The sequence below is a fragment of the Falco punctatus genome (genome assembly GCF_963210335.1).
Source record: "Falco punctatus genome assembly, contig: scaffold_28, whole genome shotgun sequence".
Lineage (NCBI taxonomy): Eukaryota > Metazoa > Chordata > Aves > Falconiformes > Falconidae > Falco > Falco punctatus.
This window is the reverse complement of record NW_027660251.1, coordinates 208,627-229,674: the sequence shown is the minus strand read 5'-3', so window position 1 is coordinate 229,674 and position 21,048 is coordinate 208,627. Positions and strand designations below refer to the sequence as shown.

General features: G+C 44.3%; 3 protein-coding genes across 3 annotated transcripts; 1 reads left to right on the top strand and 2 right to left on the bottom strand.

Moving 5' to 3' along the window:
* Window positions 1–6,798: 6,798 nt before the first annotated feature.
* LOC308057370 (MAD2L1-binding protein-like) lies at window positions 6,799–7,349 on the top strand (the record flags this gene model as incomplete). The annotated part of the gene is made up of 1 exon (XM_080411487.1): window positions 6,799–7,349. The coding sequence occupies exon 1, from the start codon at window positions 6,849–6,851 to the stop codon at window positions 7,347–7,349; it is 501 nt and encodes a 166-aa protein (XP_080267613.1). The 5' UTR covers window positions 6,799–6,848.
* A 1,248-nt stretch (window positions 7,350–8,597) lies between these two features.
* LOC308057371 (epoxide hydrolase 1-like) lies at window positions 8,598–15,794 on the bottom strand. The gene is given in 5 exon segments (XM_080411488.1): window positions 8,598–10,799; window positions 10,801–10,834; window positions 11,800–11,925; window positions 12,253–12,361; window positions 15,098–15,794. Coding segments are annotated over 5 exon segments (594 nt in total). The 5' UTR covers window positions 15,255–15,794; the 3' UTR covers window positions 8,598–10,631.
* Window positions 15,795–17,175: 1,381 nt separating this feature from the next.
* Window positions 17,176–20,830, bottom strand: LOC308057377 (epoxide hydrolase 1-like; the record flags this gene model as incomplete). The annotated part of the gene is made up of 4 exons (XM_080411492.1): window positions 20,069–20,830; window positions 18,956–19,169; window positions 18,011–18,191; window positions 17,176–17,228 (listed from the first exon to the last, which is right to left on the bottom strand). Exons 1-4 carry the CDS (start codon window positions 20,200–20,202, stop codon window positions 17,176–17,178), a joined length of 582 nt encoding a protein of 193 aa, XP_080267618.1. The 5' UTR covers window positions 20,203–20,830.
* Window positions 20,831–21,048: the final 218 nt, after the last annotated feature.

Below are 21,048 nucleotides of genomic sequence, written 5' to 3'. Positions count from 1 at the left end.
TGAAAGTCATTCTGAGATCTGGAACAGGCCCCAATGTGCATTTTATAAAAGTGCATCTTGGCTGCTCTTTATCTTTGTATGGTTTTTTTCCCCGTTTCTCCAGACTGTTGAAGCTCTGAAAGGTGCCAATGAGCTGCTCTCCCTCAGTTTGCTCCTTTGCCTTTGGGGAGTGCGTTTCATGTTTTCTTCATGGCTTTGCAGAGGAGAAAATCCATGAATACACCACCTTGTTTTTTTCACCTAAGCTAATTTCAGAAACTGCCTCCTTTAACTTAGACATGAAACTCTTCTTAACCTCTTTGTGCACTTGTAGAAAAGCAGGGTGGGGTGGGGGGTGGGGGATGGGGGTGTCTTCAGGAAGTGCCCGCAAAGAGCCTTTAGGAGACCCTGTCCCTTGACTCACATGTGGGGTAGTGAAGAGTCTGAGAAAGTCACGGGTGTTTTGGTGTTCACCAAAGCAGGTTTTCGTTTTGGTTTTTTTTTTTTCTTATTTTCTTTTTTAACTTATGTAGCTTATGTCACCAGGTAGTGACAGCCCGGGGGTGACAGGAGGGGACAGCAGGCAATGGCAGCCTGGAGGGTGACAGGAGGGGACAGTAGGTGGGGACAGGCCTGGGGGGTACAGGAGGGGAGAGCAGGTGTTGAAAGCCTGGCGGTGACAGGACCTCAGGCGCCAGATCATGGGCCGCGAGAGGCTGAAGGCAACTCACTGCGACCTGCAGGTCACCAACGCCCAGACCATGGAAGGTGCGTGGGGGCAGCGGGCGCGGGATGCGGGGACCGGCCGGCTGGCGGCGGCGCAGGTGGCCAGTGAGGCGGTTGGGCCGCGGCCGGCAGCGGTGACTTGTGCTGGGGCCTCAGAGCTGCTCTTCCGTGGTTGTGCGCTGGCAGCTGGCGTCAGGGCTGTGTGCGCAGCCAGGCACAGCAGCGTACGGGGTCGATGGGCGACACCGCGCGTGGAAGAGGTTTGGTTTCTGGGACCCTTCTAGGTAAAACGATAAGGAAATGTGGGACAATGCCTTGTAATCACAAACCTGCCAGATTTCTTTGAAAGCCGGCAGAGAAGGCTGAACGTGATAGAAAAGGAGTGGATGGCTAATTTGAAGGGGAAAAAAGTGGGTTTGGTGACTGAAATTTGTCTTCAGCTACTTTTACTCCACCGCATTGGAAAAGTGGTGCTTGGCTGTTGCAGAAACTGCTCAGTAGCAACGTTTGGGATCAAGAGTGTATCTGTGAGTGGGAATCTATGCAGACCCTGGAAAGCCATCTTGTAGACGAGCGTTCTGTCTAAAGTATACTTGGCATTTCTTGCCAATACAGCTTCTTTGCTACACCAAAGACATTTTCATTCAGATGCTATTGGGCATCATTTCTTCTTTTCTTTCAAACGGTGCATTTTTTTCCTGGTACTGCGTGTTAGACGGTGTCAGGGCAATACTGAAGTTTTATGGCAGATCACTTATGGTGAATATACCTAAAAATGTTCTTCGAGAAGCCCTAAGTTCTTTTGAATCTCAGAAATGGTGCTTGATTCTCAGAGACGGTAATGGTTTCGTATTACTTAGCGTGCTGTCTCAGTTTGGTAATCTACCATCTGGCAAAGCTTGCATGTGATTAAAGACTTTGGGATATGACAGAAATAAAAAGACTTGGAAACCATTTCCATTCCTTAAACATTCAAATTTTACCGGGTGTTTTGTTTTGTTTTTTTCTTTTTTTCCTGTGGTTCTGTGACATTCTCTCAACAGTCTTTTCTTTACAATGTGTACTCATAGGTGTTTTCCCTCTTCCTGTTTGTTGTATTAAAACTTAAACAGGATGACATGCCTGCCACATGTGGTAACTGTAACTTTGGCCCCAGCCTTTCCAGTGGTTGGACCTAAACACACTGTTTACCTACAGATAGGTAAAGTATGTTCAGGAGAGTATCTGTGAGGAGACTTAACAGCACGGTGTTAGGGGTCTTGGGGGTGTTACGGGGTCGCGTGTCACACGGCGGTAGAGATAGACATGCAGGTAGAGGCAGATGTACAGGTTGTGACACAGATACTTACTGGAACTTCTGTAAGGGTGTCTTCCCTGTGGAAATGCAAAAATCCCCCAGTGGTTGTCAGAGCAAAGCTAAGGAATACATTTCAGTGTCATACACGTGTCTGCCAGATTTTGGGGTTTTATACATAACCGTGAATTTCCGTTTTTGTTGAACAGCATCTGCGTGCCTAAAGTCACCTTCAGAAGATGAAGGAAAGAACTCGGCCAGGATGTTCTGCCTAAAGGGGGTTCTTGGAGATCTTCCCTGTGGAGATACGGTCGTGGGTTTTATAACTTGGTGCAGGAGTCCTGACTAAATGGTGACATGATCTTGGAAAGACCCTTCAGTGAACCTTGAGTGAAGATGGCCAATTGTTCAGATTTTTCCGGGCCGCGTGATCACAGAAATCTCATAATAGAAGCAATGCTAATAGAAGCTGAAAGTAAACAGGATTTTAAACATCACTGGGGGGAAAAAAAAGAGATGGTGGACTCTCTTTGAAGATGGTGGGAAGGCAAAATGGATGGTTGGGATGTGTTTGAAAAGGTGGGAGGCAGGGTGGGGGTGTCCTCTTCCGTGCTCGCTATTATAGAGACATGTTCTAGGGTTTTGTAAGCTAACAGGAGCAAAAGCAATGAAAGTTAGATCAGGAAAGAACCTCATGCTTTAGCAGACACTGCTGTAGTGACTTTAGAGACCATTTTGCTGTTGGCGTTGAAACGATTCCAAAAAAATGGGAAAGATTTTGCTGCTTGTGTTTGACTATCAGACCTGAAGATTTCTGGAAAGGTACCGTGAGATGATGAAAGCATGACGCTGTGTGTAAAATGTTGCTTTTCTATCTGTAAAGGGATTCCCTGAAGTGCTACGTGACGACATGTTAATATCACTCTTACAAACTGACTGATGCTTTCTCTGTATTGATGTTGTTTCCAGAATACACAGATGATAATGCCCTGATTCCGGGGAACTCATCGGTAACTGTTAGGGGAGTCCCTGTTAGAGGAGTTAAAGCTACCGGCAAAACAGACCTTGGGTAAGTAGCCATAACGCGTTGTGTTCTTTGGGAGGGGTTTCAGTGTGTTCACCTTCTTTGTGGCTGTTGGTTTACGGAGGCATTCAGGGTGTATCTTTCTTGTTAAAGCTGCTGTTAACTTTTGTTGTGGCAGGGCAGATTTGAATGTATCTGTCCCAAAGCAGACTTAGATTTTTCAGCCCGCTGGGACGTGGCATTCAAGCTCCAACAGTGGTGACTGTTCAGATGTTTGAATTGGGTTTGTTCTTGGGCTTGGTTTTTCTGAGAGTCAAGTTCTCCATCCTGTTTCCTCTATGCAGAGAGATCCCTTATTGTATGCTTTTGCTTGTATTGCTTTTAGAGTAAACGGAGAGACACATTGCAGTGTGAACTGGTGATTTGTTCCCATCTGCCAGCAGTCCGAGTCTCCGTGTTTGCCTGCTTCCTTTGTTTGGGGGAGGGGGGCAGGGTATTCTTACACCCCAAAGCGGGGGGTGTGTGTGGGCTGCATACTGTCTCCAGAGGAAAGACTGAGAGTGGCCAGCTGGCAAACCGTGCAAACAAGAAGTTTCATTCTTAAGTGCTTCCTATTAGATTCCTAAAGACAATGTCTATGTCGGGCAAGAGAAAAAGAACAACATCCTAAAGCGTATTGCCTTTTGTGCCAGGACGGTGAAGGAACAGTTGATCTTTTCCAAACCTGAAGCTCAGAAAGCAGTTGAGCACTTTCCCAAATGTTAGTAGTTACCTTTCTAAGTTTGATTTCACCCTAAGCTGCTCTCTGTGCTCCAGGTATTACTGCTGTATTCCTCAGATTTATGGAGGACAGAGAATCTGATTACAATTGCAGATACTCAAATGTAAGCCTGACTACAGCATTATCGCTGTCATCGATGTATTCGTACAGTTCAGTTCTGTATCAGCTGCATCAGCATGGTTTGAATGCTCATGTTTTCAAGGCTTCTTCAAGACAGACCTCTCCTCCACCGTTAGTAGATATTATTGACTTGTGGTTTTGCCATGTCTTTCTAATGTTAGTTCTCAATAAATAGAGTGTACTGGCGCGTTACAGCGTGTCTCAAACAAACAGTACAGCAGCATCCTGTACCCATGAAGCATCTGCAAGCAAAACCCCCTGAATTTATGTGGCTCCCCTGTAAGCTTTGGGCATATTACTGCAGGAGGTGTTGCAGTGCTTTCAGGCGCTACCAAGACTTTCTGGATGCCACAGCACTGTGCTTCTAAACATGGCCTGGTTTGGGGGGTTAATTTAGGTGGGGATGCTTAGTGCTGTCTTGTCAATATAGCCTCCATTTCTGGTTGGATGGCACCCTCTCCTGGTGTTGGAATGCTGCCCTAAAATGAGAGGCTAGGTGCCACTAGCATCAAAGATCCAAGAAATGCCTGCACGTGGGGGTAAGGGATGAATGCCGCTGCTCTCCTAAAGTTGCAAATGGATTGGGCAGGTTAGCTTTCTATTCCTTCAGCTGGAAACATTATGGAAACAACTGGTAGAGTCGTTAGTGTTTGGGAATGCTGAACGCATGGTGTCACGGTGGAGAGGCCTTCAGAAATGCGTTAGTCACCTTGTAGTATCTTCCTCAAGGCAAATGGATGGAGAAACCCTGGTGTGGTAATCTAAAGCACTTCCTCATGTTCAGGAGGTACGTGGCTGTACTTGCGAGCCTGGTGGTGGTGTAGCAGTGGCAGGAAGAATGAGCCTTTCTATTTGTGCAGGACCGGCACAGCAGCCTTTGGGTTGCCTCTGCTCGTGGGACGCTTTGGATGATGTATGAATTGTTTGTTAACTGATGGACGGTTGCATGTTTGATTCATGAGTAGCATGCAGGTACAGACCAATGAGTATGTGGAATCTCGGCAAGGGCTTGTGTGTCATAAGTGTTTCCTAAAATATTGTAGCATGTTCAAGATGATCCTAAAGCAAATTCTGGTAATCCAGGCTTTTTTTCTTATTTTTTTAACACAGGCCTCCTCGACCACAGAAAATCCTTGGAACTGCTTTCAGGTGATGTTTCTACTGCTATTGGTAGTCACTTTAGGCTAGAGGATAGTAGGTACCTGAACACAGTGCTTGGGCTTCCACAAAGAAACACTTTTCTACAGACAACTGTTCTTGTTTTGTCAGGGGAGTGTAGAAACCAAAGTGCTCTATCTGGTACCTGTTTGTGATAGTGGGGCTATGCAGATTGCCTGAAGGTGCCTTCATATTTGGATGGCTGACTATTTAAGAACCGAAAACTGTAGCACAGTCTTCACAGTTTTGAGACTTAGAGAGCAGAAAGAAAATATGTGAGGACTTCTTCTTGCACTGCTGTATTCTGTATCTTAGAGTAATTGGGGACAAAGAAGGAATGGGATTTGGGGTTTTATTTCAGTTGCACTGAATGTACCAGGAGAGCACACTTTATGTATAGAAATAAATTTCCATATTCATAAGACTATCAGAACACAGTGTTTTGGTGTTCAGGTTTTATAAACTGTTTTCACGGCTTTATGTTGGTTACGAGTGCTTTATTTTAAGTTCTGATCATCTTTTTTTCTTCTTCTAGAACTCAAACTGAGCCAGCGAGTAGAACATCAAAAGAGGTATGTAAAGACACAAGCTGAAACTTTTTTCTACATGCTGCACCTAAGTCTAAGAAATGTAGTCTTGTACTAATTCTTTTATATATGTAAAATATAAAAGTTGTTATAAATTGAGACCAGAACGGATCATAATCCAATTAAAATTTTATTAATTATAGCAAGTAGAATATGAGCAAAAACAGCGCTGGACGGCAGGGGAGTCTGCGCTCCACCAACTGCCGTGCTGAGCAGTTCAAACAGTCCCTTTTTATACATCTTTACTTCCGTGTTCATGAAGTAGTGGAGGTACTCTGCGCATGCTTCGGTTGTTGTTAGGGGGTCGTTTTCTGCCTCCTGGTGGTCGTTGAGGCCAAAGTAAGAAGTCTTCCTCCTTCGTCCCATAGTTGACCCCTCACTCATATGTCCTTATATGGGGTTGTTTGTCCTGTTTCTGTCTGTTCCTGGACATCTGGTGGTTATCTTGTCTTGCACAAGCGGTATCTGGTTTAGTTTGTGTAAGCGATTGCGGTTATCCTACCTTACACAAGCGGTGTCTGGTGGCTGTTTGCATAAGCGATTTCATATCTTTTGCTGTCTGACCTTTACATTGGGCTTAACATAAATCTTAATAAACAATACCCTAGTCCATAGTTTCTCACATGTGCCAAACACTTGTAAAGTGCAGTGCAGTTGTAGCTGTATCCTTAAGTGTTACCACAACTTCATTAAAAAAAAACAAACAAAAACAACCCACAAACAACTAAAAAAACCTTTAGGTTAGGTGGCTAAAGGTCTCAAAAAGTTGCTGTTTATCTCTTGTTGTTCCACTTTGTGCTCAAAGCATGCCACTGCTTTGTTTGTTACTCAAACAACTTGAAGAAAAAAGGCTGGTAGGTGTTTTTTGGAGTGATAGCTGATCTTTAAAATATGGAGTTTGTAATTCTCGTGGACATTCCTCAGTAGTGGGGTTCAGATTTAAACTGAGTAGCTATAGGGCAGCCATTTGTGTTCATCTTGGGTCTCCTGATTCCGTACGTGGGTACCTGTATCTCTTAAAAGGCACATAAACCCTTGAACCTTCCTTAACTTTCAGGGATGGGATGGGCCATGCTTTCTGAAGGGTGTGTGGGTACTAATGTTTCCTAATAATGAAATGTGGTGATCTTTCTTTGCTTTGTTTTCCAGGATGGAGATGTGATTAAGAAGCCACCCTCCATGGACCTGGCAAGCAAGAAGTGCCAGCAGGTGCTGACAGAACTGGAGGAAATGTTCCAGCGCTTGGAAATAATGTTTAGTTTGACACTGGTTCCTCGGGTTCTTATTCTACTTGGAGGCAATGTCATGAGCCCCAAGGAGCTCTATGAGCTCAGCTTGGAGGGTATCTGTGAGGGCGGTGCTGAGGAGAGCCTGAAAACTGCATCCTGCGTTCACAAGCTCTTTCACTCGCTCTTTGTTGCGGATGTCTTCAGTGAGCTGAAGGCTCTCCCTGTCATGGGCACTGTTGTTATGCTCCAAGGACACCATGATTGTGGTGTTGATTGGTTCCGGCCCAAGCTCAACTATAAGGTGCCGACTCGAGGGAGGAAACTAGCTGTTAACTTGTCCTGCGATGGAGACATCAACAGAAGTGCCTCGGCTCCTCAGCATGTGACCTCTACTTGGGAGGACTATGTCTGGTTTCAAGCACCAGCGGCGCTCAAAGGCTTTCACGAATGACCCACACTCTGTAGAACTTCAATGGAATATCGAATAACCTTTGGTGCCGCTTTAAGCGATAACTTTATCAAATACAACTGTGTATTCTTGTCTGTCTGGATCCTTTATTCAGGGCGTCTACTACCTTCCTGTAGTTGAACCGTGTCCATCTGTTTTCATCTCCTGAATGGCTGTTGAAAGCAATTACCCTTTAAGGCACAGCTGCACAAAGATACAGTGATTCTTTGGGGACCTGAGTTATGGTACAGGAGACTAATTGGCGCGTTGGGAGTAAAACTTTCCTGCTGTGTACTTGCTGAACTGGCAAATACTGGATAAACCTTTTCCCTCCCGAGTTTTAATGTGGCCATTACTAAATTAGCTGATTGCTTGGGACTCTCTCTGGGTAATGTACATGACTATTAATACACTTGGCCTTTACTAAAAAGGCTATAGCCATTCTTACCCGTAAAAGGAGACCTTTGTAGTCTGATCAGGCTTGAGTGAGTACTCGAGTGTTTGCCTATCTATTTGATAAAATTAGACTTCTCTATAACTCAATTTCAGTTACTTAATAACCCAAACAAAGAGTGGGACTTCTGAGTAATTGGGAGGTCTTGTACTGGTGACAAAAAGAGATTGATTGGCCCTGTGGAAGTGGGGAAGCACGTCTTCCTATTTTTTTACTAACCTTTAGCCCAACAGCCTTGACGGTCAGTTAGATATACAGTTAGAACTAAAATCAAGTGGTTTCTGCTCTAACCCTCTTCAGAGGAAGTTAGGACTGCGGCGAATGAAGAGACGGGACGCAGCTTGATGCAAGCAAATGTCAACTTATTGTACAGAAGCACGAGTTTCTATACACTTTCAGAAGCTGCGCGTTTGAAACAGATTGGTTCTTGAAGCTAAGCCTTGCATACTAGGCAATCCCCGATTGGTGGTTAGCTGCCATCAATTAACAGCAAGCTGTTACTTTTCCTTGGCGCCATCCGTCCCCCACTCCCCTGTGCTCTGTAAACATCTCATCATGTTAATTGTTGTCCAGACAAGCTCGAGCACATTCCCCTCAGCAAACTGACCGCCACGCATGGTCCTAGTTTCCAGCCCGCTCCTGCATCTCCCCCTTCCTGTTGCACAAAAAGAACCTTTGAAACCGAACGAGTAAAAACAAGGTATAAGTAATAGAACAAATAAAAAAGCAACTAAGACATATTATCAACGTCAGAATAACCCACTGTCTCTGTTCCGTACAATTTTACAATTTCCCCTTTTTGTTTTTGAACAGCTAGTACCAGGTTTGCCATGTTCTGCAGGGCCCTTGCAAACATGACAGCAACCAAGGTAACAGCAAACAAACAATACTGCCAGTTGAGTGAATGGATGCCCCAAAAGGCTGACATCTTCTCAGATTTTGGTAACATGTTGCTGCAATGGGGCGCCTAAAATCCACGCAGCACATACCATCAAAATCCTCACAGCCATGTCCTTGAACCAACAACAAAAAGCAGTGGCAATTTTGACTCACATGCTTAACTGCCTACCAAACAAGGTGATTTAACTCTTTAATGCTTTCCCTGCTGTTATTCCGGATAAGAGAAGAACTGCTGCGACACGTTCCCATCACAGCCTCCTACTACATTAGCATCTACAGAAAGACAATGATCGACATTCAAAGTGTAAACAGTATCATCTTCTTTTGGATTAACATTATACATAGGTGGAAGGGCACACCAAACAAGAACTGGTTCAGTCAAAAAGTTCGAAACATAGCATGCCTTCTCTGAACATACCTCTGGGGTCATTCCCTTCATTCCCTCTTTTTTTATGCAAAGAGAAACACTTCCACCAAAACAGAGAAGCCCCTATTTACATCTCTGAGCCCGGACACAAACCGCAGCTGTATGCGCCACCAGGCTCAGGGCAGGAATCATTCATGCAGTTACATAGCTATATATCTCTACAAGCGTGCAGACACCTATTAAACACTAGATAACCATGTTTATCTTTCCTATTCTCCTTCACAATACCTAGCTGTTTCTCCCATTAGTTTCCAGCCCGCTCCTGCATAGGACTCCTGTCCCAATATGCTAGCTTGTTCTCACTTAAGACAACAACAATAAAAGTTAGTTTCTTGCTTGCTTTTACTTCTAAGTCTTAGACTCTTCAATGTTTATGAAATGTGAAGAGGCGGTGAGGCGAGTGTGATCAAGTTCAGCACTATCTTTACTTGTCAAACTCCTGTTCAAAGTCAGAAGGTATTACTTGGGAGCAGAACTTGAGCCCTTTCTTCTGGCCTGGTGTCTAGTGCAGAATGGGAGAAGGAGGGAGGGTGAGAAACACTTGAGAGCTTTGAACAGTGTGTCAAAACTAGGTGTCTGCTGGACTTAACCTTCAGTCAGCTACTTAGAAGTGTCTGTAATGTAGTGAGCTTAACAGCTCCAAACAGCCCTATCCCATTTGAAGAGAAACTCGAGCCTACTGGTAGCAAGGTTGCTTGCAGCTTCTTGCTAGCAAAAATTGCACGATGGTGTGATAAGAATCGTTTGAAATGAGGGTAAAGGTTGAAGTAACCTGCTACGCTTGGTGCATATTTTAACTTTACCATTTGGAATGGAATGATAAAGAACGAAGAGGAAATTAAGTTGGTATTTTTGAGCTTGGAGCACACTAGGAACGCTGTCTCTGCCTTGTTATCCATTAAACATCTGTTTACATAGTGTAGTAGCTGCTAAAGCTAGCCGTAGGGGGAAAACCTGTTAGAATGAAGAAAGCTGCCTTGTGTGCAGCTGCCCACTTGAATATGTAATTCCTGGTCTCTTGAATGAAATATAACTTGAACGTAGGAGTGTTTGTGCTCAGGAGATCAAAACCCTTTACACTTCCACCAAAGCTGCTTGTAATGCATATTTCAGACGCTAGCACTCAAGTGTTTAAAGAAGCTTTTAAACAGAAGCCTTCGTTCTAAGGATCAAGGGGCTGGTTTCTTTCTACTCTCTTCCCCAGATGAGTGCAGTGTTACTGCAGTAAACCGTTCATGTATTCTGTTACACTTGAACTATGAGTGCAGCAATGATACGGTGCCAGGAGTGAAAGAAGACAAGTTGCTTACTTTGGGGTTTTTTCTTTTATTCTTTAGAAAAGCTTTAGAGCTTCATTAACAATTTTAGTACTGTAATGATTATCAAAATGAAATGTTGTTTTCTCTATGTGATTACATTGGATTTATTTGATCCCTCAAAGTAAAGGTTCTGCTGGTGGCAGAACAACTTGCTTCTGTTCTGTATATGTATCTAAAGTGCATGTTCACAGCTGTTCCACCTTTCTGACAAAGTGCATGATGTCTTGTGCCAGAAGCTTTGGTCCCTCAAAGGCAGCAAAATGCCCTCCACGTGGCATGTAAGAGTAAGTGATGATGTTCTTGAAGACCTCCTTTGCCCAGACCCGTGGTGTATGTACTAGCTCCTGAGGAAAAAGCTGCAGTCCCTGTGGGAACATACACTGCAAACCTAGAGGACATTAACTAAGTGCCTTTTTGAAAAAAGTCCTGGGGAAATTCTATAAAAACCTCCTGACTCTAGTAATTGCCACAGTCAGCTGGCAGAGCTTCACCGCAGCGACACATTTTGTGGTTTGTACTCTGCTGAAAAGCTTTGCTTGTATTTGAGTCTCCTTGAGTATGAGAATATTATACCCAAAAACGTAAAGTAGAGCCAACTTCGCACACGGTTCAATCTTGAAACGTTTCCTATTTTTAAACTTACCTTGTTTTACAGTTTTGCGATAAATGGCAAGACGCATCACCTCTTTGTGACAGTCAGAAATGAGCCTGCTCAAGTTTACTTTAGAATTTATAGTACCAGCGTAACGAATGAGTTGAGGAAAGGTAAGCTGGCTCGGTCTACAAAGGAAAAGACTCTTCTATTTGTTTGTGTGATCAATCACATGGAATTCCGTTCTGCAGCATTTTCTGGTCAGCCTCTCTTATAGTCATCTTAAAGTCAGTGGCTGTTAGAAGGTGCTTGGTTTGTTAGAAGGTACTGCTCTCCAGATTGCTTCCCCAAGTTTGTGCTTAACACTTGTAGTCGTTAGTTTTATCCACCACTAAGCCGTATGCTTCCTAATTCAGTTTAAACGTCTCTCTTGGAAATGCTCCTGATTTTCTGTTTTGTTTTAACTGAACTGAGCCAGAGATCACATTTGTTTGGTGACTAAGTATATAGACCTGTAGTTTGAACACAAGACTGAATATAGTTTGATATGTCCGCTGCATTGTCTTGGCTACAAGCTACTTTGTGTGAATTACAGGTTCAAAAGAAAAATGACTCAACTATTTTTATCAAAAGAAAATAAGAACTTAGATTATTTTTTTTAACAACTTAAGTTTGCTGTTTTAAAGTAATCTAAATGTTTATACAGGCAAACGTGGTTCAATCTCATTTGCAAATCTTTCTTACACCTACCACTTCATTACCTGGCATCACCTGTTAGACCAGGGTCCTTGGAGATGTTCTCCTTGTAGAATCGCATTGAGGACACAATGGAGGATGTCACCCAATAAATCATCACATTGGCCAAAAGCTCATCAAGAGTGTATTTGCTATTGATAGAAAAAGATGAAGACGTTTCATTGGAAGCTGTTTCTCAATACGCTATATTGGGCTCATGCCCTGAAGAACAGTTGTTCTTGTTCTCCACTTGTTTTCAAGCAGCAAATTAATTGGCACCCATGTGCCCAGAGCAAAACTGCCCGGTGCTGAAGCAGTAGTTTGCAGGCAGTCTGCTGTGAGTTTACACTACTACTTGTCATGTGTAACCTTTCATGCTCAAAATTCAGCTTTGGCCAGTCTTTTACCTATCTCCTCATTAGTTACCATTGCTCATTCTTTTAATGAGTCCTCTCATGGAAGAGCACCTGTTTTCTTACCTTTCCAAGCCTCCATCATCTTTATGCAGAAATGATTTATCTCTCCAGGTAGAGAATTTTTCCAATATATATGCAGCAAGCCCCCCAGGGGAGTCATTCAGTCCACAACCTAATTCAAGAGAAGAAGAGAACCATTGCAGTTGCCTGGCATTGCAAATACTTCAGTGGGAGTTAAACTGGACTTACATCAATTCTTCAGAGTTTTCTATGAGAATTCAGTAAAGAGTGCGTTTTACTAGCCCTGGTAGTACTTTATTCTTGAAAAGTTCACCCCAATGGAATTTTGGCTATAACTGACAGCACTATAAAGTTGAGCAATTCCTATACAAAAGAAAATAGGAGTTAAGAAAATCCTCTGGGCTTCTTGGTAATGTGTGGCAGAAAGAGCAAATTCAGATGTAAAGGGATTACACTCTGAAAAGAAATTTCAGATAAACTGTTTGGGAGCGCTGTCCTGCTTAGGATGGCTAACTGGGACCCTGAGTGCTGTTCACTTTCTATGTAATTTAAACAACAGTGGAGTGTTGTGTATCTGCTATCTGCTCCTGCCTTTGGGGAATGCTAACAAACATTATAAACACAGCATATTATATCTGTGTTTTAACCTGTAAAACGGGTGGGGATTACTTCAGCAGTGGTAGAGCTTGCCTTGGGAAAATTCCTGTACCACACTCCAGGCTGTAGTTTTACAGTATCCTTAGAATTGCCTACTCTCAAGTGTATTTTAGTGTGACTTTAGCACTGAATGACTGCGTAGAAGATGATGCACAATGTGATTTCAATTTAATAGTGGACATATTTAATGCAAAGTAAGTTTGTGCATTGGCACAACAGTTTCCCTGTGCTGTCAGGCCTAAAGTGATTTGCTACACATCAAAGTCATGTAAATGCTTTGACCAGCAAAGGTAGGGCAGGCTAAAATGTGCCAGCTAACATATGACCCGTCTGGAGGTGAGCATTTTCTGAGCTGAAAGCTGTCTCCGAATCACTGTATTCAACTTTCATGGACTGGATGCTCAGAAATACCAGTCTTGTTTGCAGCTTACTAATGATTCAACCTGTACACATCTTAGGTACCACAGCTTCTGGTGAGTGAAAATACTGTAGCTTTGCTTTAAACCTGCCTAATGAGAACTAAACTGATAATATAGATATTTTTTGAGACTAAGCAGGGAATATGTATTTTTTCCCCCTATTTATTTTCTACCTTTCACAATTTTAGTGTGCTACAAAATCCCTGCTCTTCTTTTTTTCCAGGTTAAAGAGTCCTAGACTATGTACAGTGCTTGTAGGGAAGCTGCTTGGTCACTTTAGGGTTCTTTTTCTCCCCTTCTTGTATTCTTTTGATTATAAAATATATTAATGAAACAGGGGTGGAACAGATTCTAAATATCATGGATTTAGTGTTTTGTCTTACTCTCTTTTTGCTTTCTTTAAGAGTTTGTAAGATTCTCTTAAAGTCTGAGCTGGCTGACGTTTCAAAGCACTGTCCTTGACTCTTGGATTCTCTCACATAGCAGCAACCAAACTAGAGCCCATCGTGATTTTCTTCCTCTGCTTAAATTGCTTTGGACTTTGTTGACATCAGTTTTTATTGGCCAGTTTAATCAACCAGTCACTTAACTGCAGAGAGTTACAAAACCATTTATCTTTAGATTAAACCAAACCCTGGATAGGTGTCAGATTTTCACTTAACCATTCACTTTTATCTGTAGAGAAATTAAGATCATATTGAAAGGTACGGGTGCCAGCACAGATTTTTGTGATACTCTCTCTCCCCTGGAACTTGCTTACTTATTTATATTCATGAATTCTCATGTTAACTAGTTATTAACCCATGAACTTAATCTTTTTCTTAAGGCAGTTTAATGTCTTTAAGAACACTGGGGGAAGGAACCTCAACAAAACTTTTTTTGGAAATTAAATATGTTCCATTACTAGGTCCACAGCTTCTTGATCCTGCCAGAGCTCTGATATTTGAAGCACGATTTCCCTGTGATATTATCACCTGTAAATGAATTCTCCTTTTAAAAACATTTCTGCTAGTTTTCTGATCAGACACTAGACATACTGGTCTTTGTTTTTCTGGGGGCTGTCTTCATTGTTTGGCTTTTGAAAAGAAAACCCAAAAAACCCCAACCTGGTATCTGGTTTGTCTCCTTTTATTTCTCTGATATTGCAATCAGTTCAAGCAACAGACTAGGCATTAGCTGACGTTTCACTTTGAGTTTCCTCTTTTCCAGTTAAATGCCAGGATGGGGTGCTATTCCTTCTATGGTCTCCGTACCTGATGCCAGTCTGAGACAGCTCTGCTGTCTTTCCTGATGAGGGTTTATTTCAATAAAGGAATACCCCATAATCTTTGATAATATTATACAAATAAATCATGTAACTTTTCTGAGATGGCCATACCTTTCTTCAGACTCCTTATCTACTGGTCCCACTACATCATGCTTCTGGCTTCAGGTATTATGGCTGTGTCTACCTTTCTGCAAGATTCACATTGCACTTGCTTATTTTTCTTGTTTTCACCCACATTTATTTCTAGAAGCTTCAATTTCAGGGTCCTGTGCTTTACTTTAAGAGGCATTTTGCAAAGGGTTTCTTTGCCATAGAGAAGTGGTATGCCATTTAACAGACCTTGAAAAGTGATATTTGTAGTCTCCGTCTTTCTTTAAGCGGTTCCTTTTCACTTCCTTTTACACAGCTCTTGTCCCCATGTCTTGCATTCAGTCACCAGAATTCACTGCTTCTCAGACATGGTTGGCTTTTGTTCAACTATGTGTTTATACGCCTTAAGCAGTCAGTATACAAAGTTCATAGTGATATAGAGAAGGTTCATTACCTGCAGTGTCTGGTTTGGTGGCTTGGATGTGTAAGTATCCAGACTCTCGCAATAGTTCATGTATATTCTTCTGGATGAAAGGATACATACGTCGAACATCTTCCCTAGTAAAGCCTATGAGCCATGGTATATAAGCCCCAAGCATCACGGAAATCATCCTTCTCAAACCTTCTCTGCCAGCGAAGATAAGATTCACAGATCTGAAATCAAGTTAATGAATAGAAGGTTAAATCAAGCCATTTTCTGTTTCCAAATTTTCTAGAAAATAAGTCTGACGGGAGCTGTAATAGAAGCATTTCACTAAGCCAAATACATAAGCCCTTCACATTTATCGTGATTTCCAAAAAAATTTGGGAGAGTTAAAAATGGTACAGCTGGTGCCATCTCCATCCAGGAAAGTCCTATACTTCGTGGTACTGATCAGCTGCTGAAAGGCTGAGCTCCTTCCTTTTCTCCCTGCCAATTTTAAATTTATCTCCTTCCTGATTTAGAATGATGATCCTTGAGGTCTCAAATCAAAATGCAGCAGAGCTTACTTCCATGCCTAGTGAAAGAGAAGCCAAACAGCACTCCATTTTTCTCTGTACAACTCTTCCCTAGATAAGGGAGGCCAACAGCATCCTGGCTTGTGTCAGAAATTGCGTGGCCAGCAGGACAAGGGCAGTGATGCTGTACCCAGCACTGGTGTGGCTGCACCTCGAATATTGTGTTCGGTTTTGGGCCTCTCACTACAAGAAAGATGTGTCCAAAGAAGAGCAACGGAGCTGGTGAAGGGTCTAGAGAACAAGTCCTATGAGAAACAGCTGAGGCAACTGGGCTTGTTTAGTCTGGAGGAAAGGGGGCTTGGGGGAGACCTTCTTGCTCTCTAAAACTACAGGAAAGGAGGTTGTAACAAGGCGGGTGTTGGTCACTTTTTCCCAGGTAACAAGTGAGAGGATGAGAGGAAATGGCCTCAAGTCGTGCCAGGGGAGGTTCAGATGGGATATCAGGAAAAATTTCTTCACTAAAAGGTTTGCCAAGCATTGGAACAGGCTGCCCAGGGAAGTGGTAGAGGTATTTAAAAGGTGTGTAGATGTGGCACTTAGGGACCTGGTTTAGCAGTGGACTTGGCAGTGTTAGGTTTATGGTTGGACTCAATGATCTTAAAGGTCTTTTCCAACCTAAATGCTTCTATGATTCTATGAAATTTAGAAAGCGTGAGAATGCAAATACCACTGTCAATGCAAAGCATGTGAATATGACTGAATGCACAGGGGTGGGGATACCCCTGGAGAAAACAAAGCAGAAGGCGATGAGAGGCAGGGCAAACAGAAGGCAGGACCCGGACCGTGGAGCCAGAAGGTAGGGTAAGAACTGGAGAAACCTTCTCTGCACTGATTCCCTTTGCTACTCACTGTGGCAGCATCTGGGCCATGTTTGTGGTAATAAGAGATCCCCAGTCTTCTCCCTGTAGGTAGTATTCTTTGGAGCCCAATCTATTCATCAGCTTATGAAATTTCCGAGCAGTTGCTTTGCTGTCAAAGCCTGTAGGTAAAGAGAAACAGAGGAAACCTGTTTGTCTTGGTGTATCATCCCCTGGCCAAAGATCATGGTCTGACAGAGGCACATGAGTATGCTGCTGTGTAAAGGCACAGTGTGCTATGCTGCTCTGCCTTGCTCCTTGGCAATACAGTGAACACAAGATGGAAATTCAGTGGAAAGTGGATAAAGTGGAAAGCAGACCTGGTTTCCAGCTACCATTACCTTCCAGATCTCCACAGCCAGCCCCAGAGCCTCAGCCACATGGGTGTTAGTGCAGAGCCAAGCATCTGCATTCACAAACTGCATTCCCTGGTGAGGGCCAGGGATGACTGAGGCTCCAAGAACCTGGCAATTCCAACAGCGCCTTTTCATCGCTCACCTTTCTGGTGTGGTGCCTCAGAGAAGCCATATCCTGGGATGGATGGGCAGATGACCTCAAACACCATGTCACCCTCATTCAGGCCATGCTCAGCTGGCTCTGTGAGTAGAGCGATGGTCTTGTAGAACTCGTAGAAGGAGCCAGGCCAGCCGTGGACCATCAGCAGAGGTTGAGCAGCTCAACTGTGAGGGACATAGGAGGGCTTCACGTGGATAAAATGGATATCAATCCCTGCCACACATCCAGACAGATAAATTAAAGCCTTAGTTCCATCACAGTTTCTGTTCCAAACTCTGAAGAAGGAGGGTGGCAAAACTGTGATTAGCATTCACAGCAGAAGGTACACAATCAACCCATGGCAAGAAGATGCCTAGCTGAAAGGACATGCCTGGTATTTTACCTGTGTCTCATCTTTTACTTACAGACAGAGGTATTGATCCCAGTCCCAGTTACTGGGGTCACAGGAGACTGAGCATCCACCTCCTGAGAAATTGGTCTTACAGTATATAAGTACAGCTGCACTTCAATGCATAGCATAATGCAGCTAAGACACGTGCAAAAACATGACTAAATTACAAAATGTGTGGGTGATAAAAAGAGAAACATGGAAAAAGTAAGCGCAGGATATAAGTTTAACCTGCAGATCACTTATCTAAAGTCTGGCTAACCTCACCTGGCTAAACTGGGTGGTGGTGGTGGATATTCCAACCTCAGGGCCTGGGTAAATTTTACAGTTTTCAAAGGTGGCTTCAAGGCAATAGCAGAAGAAAACCTCGTTGTTATTTAGTGCAGGTTCAGAGCCAGATGAAGCCCATCTTCAAGCAGATCTAATCTTATCACCACTGTGCAATGATCTTAATCTATAGAGGGTTACTAATAACATAGCCTCCACTACTGATCCTTCATTAAGCTGTTATGCACACTGTTGTCTTAATAGAGTAACCTCTTAAAGCCCCCCATTCTCTCTGTGCATTTCAGAGTGAGACCTGCTCAAGCCACAGAGACCCCCTCACCTTCAATGGTGGTTTGGAAATGGGGATATTTGTTCAGGATTTCCACTTGCTTGCGTCGGTCAAACGGGTTCCTCCAGTAGGCCACCACCTTCTGCAGGTAGCTGGAGGTGAAGCCGTAGCGGAAGGCAGCCCCTTCCAGCTGCGGTGTGTAGCGGGCCTGCTCCAGGCGGCGATGCAGGTCCTGCGGACAGGAGCTCTTGCAAGGCTGGCCAGATGCCTGCATGTGCCCTATGCTAAGGCAGGCATGAACAGGCTCTCCTGGCTCCACCGGCTTCTGTGTCTCTCTCTGGGACACCACAAGCCCTCCTGAAGCAGTGCCATACTCTGTATAACTTCCTGAATCATTTATATGGAGAATATATTTTTCTACAGGTTAGCAGTTCCCCTAGGGCACCCAGGAGTAGTGGGTTCTACGCTTGCCTTACTGCTAACTCGCTTTAGGGTTTTGGGCACTAGGAACTTGCCAGCACTGCCAGCTGAGAGAAGAATAAGCAGCTCAGCCTGTGCTACCGACTGCTAGTTGGCCAGATAATTAGTGACAGGCTTGTAGGGACAGAAGGAAGGACCCCATCCTTCTTCACCCTTCCAACCCTGTCCTCTGCGGAAGCCCCTCAGTCCTGCCCTACTGGTGCCTTTGCTATCCCGGTGCCCTCCCACCCCATTCCACCACTGCAGACCTGCTGTCAAATTCTGCTGCTCAAAGCATGGCCTTTCTGCAGGAGCAGCCCCAGGTTGCATTGAGAGTCTGTGGTCTCAGAAAGCGTAAAGACATTGCAGTGAATCTGAGCTCAAATCCCATTCATAAAGGGCAGTGAGCCAGAGCATCATCTAACGGACCTGCGCTGGCTATTGCCCCCAAGGCATCACCTCAAAGCAGTAAGGTGGGTGATGAACTGGCTCCACCTCGCAGCTTTCTGCCCCTCCTTACCTCCCAGGCACGGGCACCTCAATTTCTTTGTCAGATGTTTCAGTCTTGAAGGGACAGATACTTTCATCTTCTTTCCCTTTTAGAGGTCTTTCATCTGAGCCCCACCATCCATTGCCCATTTCAATAGTCTTGATCTTGTGTCTAGACCTCAGCCAGTAAACCAGCATCCCTCCAATGCCCAGAGCGGCCACAGGGACCAGGACTGCATTCCTCTGAGAACATTCAAATGACCTGGGGAGGCATAAAATTGTTTGCGCCCAACAGAAGTGTCAAGGGTAAAGGGACTATGCTGAGGCTTGTAGTCACATTGGTTGGACGTGAGTAACAAACCCCATGCAGTCAGCAGGGGCTGGGTGTTTCTGTTATTTTTGAAGATCGCAGGCAGGATTTGTGGCAGGGTTACATCTACCAGTGTTTCTTAGGGACCTTAAGCCTTTGCTGATCAGGACTTGTTAATCACAAGGCTTCTCTGTCCCTCTCCTTATGTACCAGGTGTGCCCTGGGAGACAAGGATCAGTAGGATCTGGATCTATCTGTTTTAAGGCAGGTACTGAAGTGAATGGGATAGTAGCACCTGGACAGCTTCAGGAATAAAAACTGCACAGAGTGGGCTGAGGAGCAGAGACAAGAGTTTTCAGCTGCTGGAGACAGCTGGATGTGCTAGACATGCCCCTTGACTGTGCTACATACATAGCTCCCCTACAGATTCAGTCATCTTTTAGGGCAACGCTAGCCCTCCACCATAGCTGTCCATAGGTAAAGGTCTCAACTTGTCTGTCTGGTGCCTCTTTTTCTTACCTAGACAGCAAAGTTTCAGACTTTCTTGAGGTGTGGGAGCTAAGGCGCCAGAGCTGGATTTAACAGACAGACAGCAATGTTTTAAAACCGTTCAAACCCTTCAGCAATCAGTCCTAAATGTAGTGTCCCTTCCCATCCCCCTGACCTGTGCCTCAAGCTCTCCAGCTTCCCTTGGGGATTAGCAGAGCTGTCTGGGGCTATTGCAGGGGGCTCAAAGAAGACTGTGAATGAAGATTTTTTGTCATACAGGGTATGGAAGGGACTATGCTGTGCCCCAGCCCAGGTGCTAATAAAAAGTGAACTCCTCAGCACAGAGCAGCTATTTCACTTACCTGATCCGGGACAAGGTGCCATCCCTAGAAAATGGGGGTGGGGGTGGGGTGGGAAAGATTCTTGGTCTGATAGTGTTGTCTGAATGGTACCATCCCTTGGGGATGGTGTAAGGAACATCCCCTGCCAGCACCATTTACCGCGCAGCCATGGGATCACAAGCTGTTCAGCTGGCTGGCAACAGAGACAGTGTTTCTGGGCTGTGTTTTAGCTAGATAGTTTGTCACCATAATATTCCCGCCTTCAGCACAATTTAGATAAAAGGCACTGAACAACTGGGTAGGTGTCCTTGCGGTGTTTCATCCTACAGAGGGCTGTGTTACTTCAGCCAAGTAAATAGTTTATTTTGGCAGCTGTGTAGCGATAGGTGCCCAGCCTTGGCAGGGGACTTCCAAGCTCAAGGGTTACTCTGCTGCCAGCCACGTGGTACTCATCCTGCCCAGGGCTGGCATGAGGAGCAGCTTGTGGGACCCTTCCCTGTTCAGGTTCAGTGAGCTGCTGTACCTTTGCTACTTCCAGCTACTCCTGACTGGATACCAAGCTTTTAGGTCTCATCTGCCCGCAAGAAAAAGGAAACATCCTCGTTGGTTCTCTTTTAGCCTGGTAGATTCTCTTGCAAGAAAAGCAGAATCTAAAATCTACCAAAAAGTTAGAAGCAACAGAGAAAGTCTTGTTACTCTGCAGCTAGATGAGGGAGCTGTTTGGTGTCATAATTACGATGCCTTGAGACAAAAAAAAATTAAAAAGGACAGGAAACTCCATGAAAAACCAAATCCACTGGGTGTTTCCTGTTGCCTGGTACCCTTTCCCACTGCTACCTGTGATGCAGAACACAGTGCCTGTACTGGACACCCCAGCAGTAGTGAAGGCAATTGGGTAATTGATCTCTGAGACAGTCTATGTGATTTTTAAGGAAGTATCTCCTGAAACCACTCCCAGACAAAGAAGACCAAGAGCTCCTAAGAGCAAACAGTGTCAGCCT